Source organism: Antechinus flavipes, chromosome 2, assembly GCF_016432865.1.
Source record: "Antechinus flavipes isolate AdamAnt ecotype Samford, QLD, Australia chromosome 2, AdamAnt_v2, whole genome shotgun sequence".
NCBI classification, from domain to species: domain Eukaryota; kingdom Metazoa; phylum Chordata; class Mammalia; order Dasyuromorphia; family Dasyuridae; genus Antechinus; species Antechinus flavipes.
In genome coordinates, this window is record NC_067399.1 from 262,099,796 (window position 1) to 262,107,194 (window position 7,399).

The 7,399-nt window shown below is 34.1% G+C and overlaps 1 protein-coding gene across 1 annotated transcript; it reads right to left on the reverse strand.

Annotated features, from left to right (window-relative positions):
- Positions 1–5,976: 5,976 nt before the first annotated feature.
- LOC127546610 (olfactory receptor 11G2-like) lies at positions 5,977–6,912 on the reverse strand. The gene has a single exon (XM_051973636.1). The coding sequence runs from the start codon at positions 6,907–6,909 to the stop codon at positions 5,977–5,979; it is 933 nt and encodes a 310-aa protein (XP_051829596.1). The 5' UTR covers positions 6,910–6,912.
- Positions 6,913–7,399: the final 487 nt, after the last annotated feature.

A 7,399-nucleotide genomic window follows, 5' to 3' on the forward strand; every position in this document is an offset into this window, starting at 1 on the left:
GGAATATTGTAGCTCTCAGGAGGTGATCAGTGAATTCTTTCAATAGCTCTACTGGTTCTAAGACATCAGGGCAGTTTTTCTTGATGATTTCTTGAAAGATGTTGTCTAGGCTCCTTTTTTCATAGTGGTTTTCAGGTAGTCCAAAATTTTTTAAATTGTCCCTCCTGGATCTATTTTTCAGGTCAATTGTTTTTCCAATGACATATTTTATGTTTTTTTTCTATTTTTCACTTTTTTTGGTTTTGTTCAACTGATTCTTGATGTCTTATTGAATCACTTCCATTTGTTCAATTCTAATTTTTAGTGAATTCTTTTCTTCAATTAGCTTTTTTATCTACTTTTGAATTTGGCCAATTGAACTTGTTTTATTCATTGCATTTTTTTTCCATTTCACCAATTCTGTTTTTCAAGGAATTGTTCTCTTTTTTCATTTTGTCAATAATGTTTTTTCAGAAATTGTTTTCTTTTTGCATTTCACTCAATCTATTTTTTAAAGGAGGGCTTTCCTTTTTTTTTTTAAATTATAGTTTTTTTATTTACAAGTTATATGCATGAGTAATTTTACAGCATTGACAATTGCCAAACCTTTTGTTCCAATTTTTCTCCTCCTTCCCATTCCCTCCTCCTGATGGCAGGTTGACCAATACATGTTAAATATGTTAAAGTATAAATTAAATACAATATAAGTATACATATCCTAACAGTTATTTTGCTGTACAAAAAGAATCAGACTTTGAAATAATGTACTATTAGCTGTGAAGGAAATCAAAAATGCAGGCAGACAAAAATAGAGGTATTGGGAATTCTATGTAATGGTTCATAGTCATCTCCTGGAGTAGTTTTGCTGGGTATAGCTGGTTCAATTCATTACTGCTCTATTGGAACTGATTTAGTTCATCTCATTGCTGGAGATGGCCACGTGCATCACAATTGATCATCATATAGTATTGTTGTTGAAGTATATAATGATCTCCTGGTCCTGCTCATTTCACTCAGTGTCAGTTCATGTAAGTCTCAAGGAGGGCTTTCTTTAAACAATTTTTTTTTCTTTTCCTATCTTCTCATTCCACCTCATTTTTTCTAATTCTCTTTTAATATCCTATTTGAATTCTTCCAAGAGAGCCTTTTGAGTTGGAGCCCAATTCATATCACTTTGAGACTTGATCAGAGATGTTTTGCCTTTAATGTCCTTAGGGTTTAAGGTCTGTTTTTTCCTGTCTCCATAATAGCTATCTATGTTCAGAACTCTTTTTGCTTTTTTGCCCATTTTTTTAATGTTGAGATCTGCTTTTAGGGAAAAGGGGAGATTGTCCCAAGCTTCTTCTACAGGCAACAGTGGCTTCACACTGCCCTGGGGCTAGTGCTGTTGACGTCTTTCCCATGCTGAGTGGGTGTGGCCAAATCCTGTTTATTATTCTGAGGTTCAGGGGCTCACTATTTGCCTTTTGTAGTTGCATTGAAGGTCTCACAGCTAGTCTGCTGATCCACTGGCTTCTGACTCAGGATAGAGTAGTTAATGAGGCTCCCATTAGATTCCCCCTGCATGTGGAGGCTTCTGCACCCTGTGCCTCCTCTTGATGCACCTGTGCTGTGTCCCAACCCCTGACTGATTGAGACATACTCTTCCTGAAGTTCTTTTGAAACATCTGCTGGAAATTTGTTACACTCCATATATTTGTGAGTTCTATTATTCTAAACTCATTCAGACCTTGATCTGTTATTAATTCTGAGGGAAGCCAGGAAGAGCTCATACAGAGATCTTTCTGCCATCTTGGCTCCATGACCACCAATTCTAACTTTTGAGGAATTATTTCTTTCCGTGAGCCCTTGTACCTTTTTTCCATTGAGTCAATTCTTCTTTTTTAAGGAATTCTTCTCTTTTCTGGATTTTTATGACTCTTTCACTAAGCTGCTGACTCATTTCCCATTATTTTTCTACATTACTTTCATTTTTGTCTCCAACTTTTGTCTCTATTTTGACTGATTTTTAAAAGCCTTTTTGATTTCTCCTGGGATTTCTTGTTGGATATATATTCAATTCAATTTGAGGCTTTATTTTTTTAGCTGTTCTTGGTATCTTTGTCTTCTCCTGAGTTTGTGTCTTAATCTTCACTGTCACAATAATAATGTATTAATATTAGGATTTTTTTTTTGGTTATTTGCCCATTTTCCAGCATATTTCGAGTTTTAATTTCCTGTTACGTTAGGTTCTGATGGAAAGAGCAGTATCCCAAGCTTCAGACCTTTCTTGCTGGTGTTTTCAGAATTAATTCTGGTGGGGTAGGTGAAGCTTTTGATGCCTCAAGGGTATTATGATTTAAGAAATGGGATCACTGCTCTCCTAGCCTGTATTCTGGTCCTTACCTAGAAAGTGACCTTGTTCTCATGTATCTACCAACACTAGCATTCATTCTGGCCCTAGGAGTATGAACAAGTCTCTTACTCTCTTGTAGATGGAACTGCTAGCGTTCTGCTCTGTTTCAGAGCTGAGATAAAGGTCCTGAATAGCTTGTGAGTGGTCAAACATTTCTTTACATTAAAACCCACAACCTGGGTCGCTGAAAATACTATCGGTTCTTTTGACCTGGAATTCTTATGGGCAATCCAACAGGATCCCGAAATCAGTGCCAGCAAACGGTTCCTTGCTACTATTCTACTATCTGTGGGCTGAGAGAACCTAAAACTGATACTGCATCTAATGCAGCTATCTCATGGCATTGCCTGTGTTATACTCTTATGTTCCCTCCATTTTCTTTGTGGGACCTTTCCTGTAGACATCATAATTTGTCTTGGAGTAGATAATTGTTTCACCTGACCCTTTGTTAATTTGGTCATTCCAGAACTCAATTTAAGGCATTCTTTTAAAGTTGTTTGGGGAGAAATTTGGAAAAGTGCTTCTCTACTCCACCCATACTGGTTCCACCTCTCTGAATTTTCAATTAATTAAATTTAAGCCCATCTGAGTGTAACAGCATATATCACCTGACATCTGAAGGGAATTCATGCTGAGTGTCTAAGAATCATAAGACTAAATAGAGCTAAAAGTAACCTCAGAGGTTATCTCAATTCACCTCTCATTTTATAATGGAGCAACTAATATTCAGTGAGGTTAAGTACTTAACTATGGAATCATAGTTAATAAATGCTAGGTTTGAACCTAAGTTTTTTGATACCAAATTTGAAATAAGATCTTCTGATATTAAATCCAGCATGACATAGCATATCATACTGCATCTTACCTATGCTACTTATTAATGATTATGGTTTATTACTTGTATACACTCATTGCTAATTTAATATTTTCTTTACATCCAGTTTTGTCTGACATTTAGACCTTTACATCTAAAATGGGTAATAATTTGCTATTACAATTTTTCAATGTTAAAAAAATAGGCTATTTGGAGAAGCTGAGTACTATGATATATTGTTAAGTGTGAACTAATAATGAAAATATTTTGCTATGTGCCATCATTCTAATTTTTCTTCCTACCATTTTGCAATACACATTTAACACTTTTTTTTTTAACACTTTTTGTGACACTACACGAATACTCATTATGTAAAAATTGTTTTTTTAATGAGTGATTTTAATGGCCATATTAAACTTCTCCCATAAAATCTCTCAGAATGCCTGTAAGTTCTTAGAATGTTGTAGTAGAAAGATAATAATAAAATGAATAAATTTAAGAGAAAAATAATTTTTCAAAACATTGGACTCAAAACTTTTATCTATTCCTTTTCTTCTTCAAAATTTCATACAATTGATCTATAATAGTCACTTATCTTGACATTAATTAGTCATGTTACTGGGATGATTATGTCATTTTCATTGGTTGTTGTTTTAGACTACTTATGATGTTTCTCTTCATGTTAAGGGGACCCAGAACATTCAAGAGTTTGTGGCCTAAATTGGTCTCTGCTCAAATAGAAATTGTTTTTTCTAATTTTCTACAACTCTCAAGTACAATGTGCCCATTTCCTTCCCTTTAAATTAACTTTTTTGAGAGTAAACCACTTTGCAATCACTGAATAAAAGATATCTTTTATTTCTGTAACTGCTGCTTTGAGTGGAACCTTATTCTCTTGTCCACCTTTACATTTAATATTTCTCCCTTCACCATGGTTCTCAAGAGTTTTGGGATAAAATAAACAAGTAGTTCTTCTCAATGTTTGCCAAATATATCCAAGTTTTCAAGAGAGAGGCAGAAATTTGTCAATTTGTTTGAGCCCTATGAGCCCCCAAAAGACATCAATTTTCTTGCAAAAATTGGAGAGTTCTGATATTGTTCCTGAGGCTAGTCCAATTTATTTGGAGATAGAATTTCTCTTTTCTTCTCTACCATTAGTTATTTTTATTGGGATCAAACCAAAAGGTTGGCTTGTGGTGACATTGATGACCCAAAAGTAGCAATCAATCATTCTCTTTTCATTCTGCTTTTTATTGGTTTCCTTTTCAGATTTATTGTCACTATTATTGCTACATTATTTTTCAGTAGTTGTTAGATAGTTCTCACAGTCTTTAAAAAGAGGTGTCAGATCACAGATTGGATTAATATTCATGTGTATTACTCTCTAGTCACAAAAAAAATAATTAAAGTGGCTAAGTAACTGATAAACAAGAGTACTACATATTTTAGTTTACAGATAGACACAGGATAAAGATTGTGATGAAATCATTAATTAGCGGTTGATATTCCTTTTTATAAATCATGGAAGAAATATGTGACACAGATCAATATTATTTTTTTTCTGGAGTTGTCTTTTCAGTGGTAAAAGTGGGTTCTGTAGATATGCTACTCTTAAGATAAGATGATCAACTTAGCTTTTCATACTGTAAATACTCTTTAAAGACTTAACAATGCCCTAAAGTATCTCAGACAAAATAGAGAAAAATGTCTGCTTTGATATCTAACTTAGATGGTCTTAATTTAATCTCAAGGTACTATATAAAAAGGACCTTTATTCCTCTGGCAACAGTAGCTGTAGGGATTATTTTATTTTTCTAGAGGAATTTGAATATTTTACTTTGTAATTGATATCAAAACAATAATACTAAAGGATTGGGGAATAAGTCACAAAATCACAAATTTTAATAAAAATCATCAGCATTTTTCATTAAACTTCAGTAATTTCCTCTTTTCCACCATTTAATTTCTAGTCATAATGTTATCTTTAAAAGAGGGAATGTTATCTTTAAAAGAGAGCTAAAGTTTCTCAGTGATTAAAAAAAAAATAAAGTTAAGATGATCAGAAGAATTTCTGGCTTTAGTGTTTTTTAATTTTGGGGGAGCAACAGGAAAGAAAACAAATTACAATTGTGCTTCATTTGTGGAAGAGATAAAATTTCTAAACAAGATAGTGAAATGGATTTAAAAACACATTCAATGTTCCTTCTGATAAGAAATAAAGTGAGAGGGTTTTTTCTCATAGAAATTTTTTGAAATCCAAGATATTGCACATAACTTATTTAAGCATATGACCCATTTTTAAAAGTTCACACATTTCAAAGGAAAAGAATAACATGGTAAAATGGATAATACTAAAATTAACCAACATAAAAACAAATGTTCACACTAAAATGTCTTTGATTGGGGTTAGGTCCACAGAAAAGAGGGATATATTCTATGAAATGTATGGTTCTTTAAATTTAATCTATTATTTTGATTACCCTCATAACATACTAAAACACAGATTATATTCTCACTATTTTAGAAATTGAATTACAGAATGTTAAAAAAAAATTGCCCAGGACATATTCATAAGTGAAAAAATGTGAATTAAAATCTCATTTTGCCTTTATCCTCAAAAAAAAATTTGTAGTTACCACTTTGGGTTTGCTTCCTAAACTGATAAGTAGACCTTTAGGATTGTACAGTTTAATGATGAATCCCATAGAGTTCTGCAGATACATATCTTTACTATGTACCTTTCCATTGTAATATCAGATTGTGGACTGAATAGTTTCACAATAGCCTTTCATGTCTTGTGAGAAGCCCTTTTGGTTACCAGAACTTTCCTCAGAGCAGCCTTCATATCCTTGTTTCGAAGGCTGTAGATCAAGGGGTTGATGAGTGGAGTGATAACCGAATAAAATAGGGTCACAACTTTCTGGAATCCTACTGGTTGCTCTGATCCTGGCCGCACATACATCATCATAACCGAACCAAAGAATAAGATGACTACAGCTAGATGTGAAGCACATGTAGAGAAAGCTTTATGTTTGCCAGCTGCAGAGGGGATCCGCAGCACAGAAATAATGACCAAGGCATAGGAGATGAGGATGAAGATAAAAGTACCAACCATAAAGATAGTATTGAAAGTAGAATAAATGAGCTTTGTGGTATGGGCTTTGGAACATGAAAGGGCCATCAGTGGGACAGGATCACACACAAAATGATCAATAATATTTGGGCCACAATAGGACAACTGTGAGATGAGAACAACTGGTATTAGAAAGAGGACAAAGCCACATGACCAGCCAAAGATCACCAAGCCAGTGCAGAGGTGGGTAGTCATGATGGTTGGGTAATGAAGTGGACGACAGATAGCAAGGTACCTATCAAATGCCATGATACAAAGATAGAAGCCTTCATCACAGCCAAAGGAGAAGAAGAAATAAAATTGGACAAAACAACCAACAAAGGTGATGGTCTTGGTCTCAGAAAGGAAATTGGCCAACATGTTGGGAACAGTTGTGGTGACATAGCAGATCTCCAGAAAGGAGAAATTCCCCAAGAGTATGTACATGGGTGTATGGAGGTGCCGATCCCAGCGCACAGCACACACAATAGATGCATTTCCCATTAAAGTTAGCATATAAATCACTGAAAATACCACAAAGTAGACCATCTGTATCTCCCAGCTGGAGGAGAAGCTCAAGAGGATGAAGTGACTAACAGAACTGACCATGCTTTCTATGTCAGAAACATTTCTTTTTTCAGAAGTCATGAAGATGGTGCTAAGTATAAAAACACAAATTAAATTGAGATTAAATGCTTTTCTCTGGGAAATGTACATTAAATTTCATTTATTTCAATCAAATGGTAAATATCCTTATTTTTGCTGGAGAGGCAAAATTTTGATGTCTCCTATCTATTGGTAGAAGATACAAATGAACTTCTTTATCCTGTAAAGCAACACAATAATACAAAGCAAAATGCAATCAATGGTGATTTAGATTAGATTTTAGTTAACAAAGGTCATTGAATTGGAATGGAAGAATCCTCATTTTTAGTCCTGGGTCTGCCACTACCTTCCTATTTAACTCTGGATTTATTTACTATCTACTTCTAGTTTCCTTATCTGTAATATAGATATGAGAGAAAACATGACATAGTAGATAGGGGGATGAGTTTGGAATCCAGAGGATCTGAATTTCAGCTTTTCTATTTAATGTCGT

Coding starts and splice junctions, on each gene's coding strand:
- LOC127546610 (XM_051973636.1), bottom strand. CDS start 6,909: ATGGTCAGTTCTGTTAGTCACTTCATCCTCTTGAGCTTCTCCTCCAGC.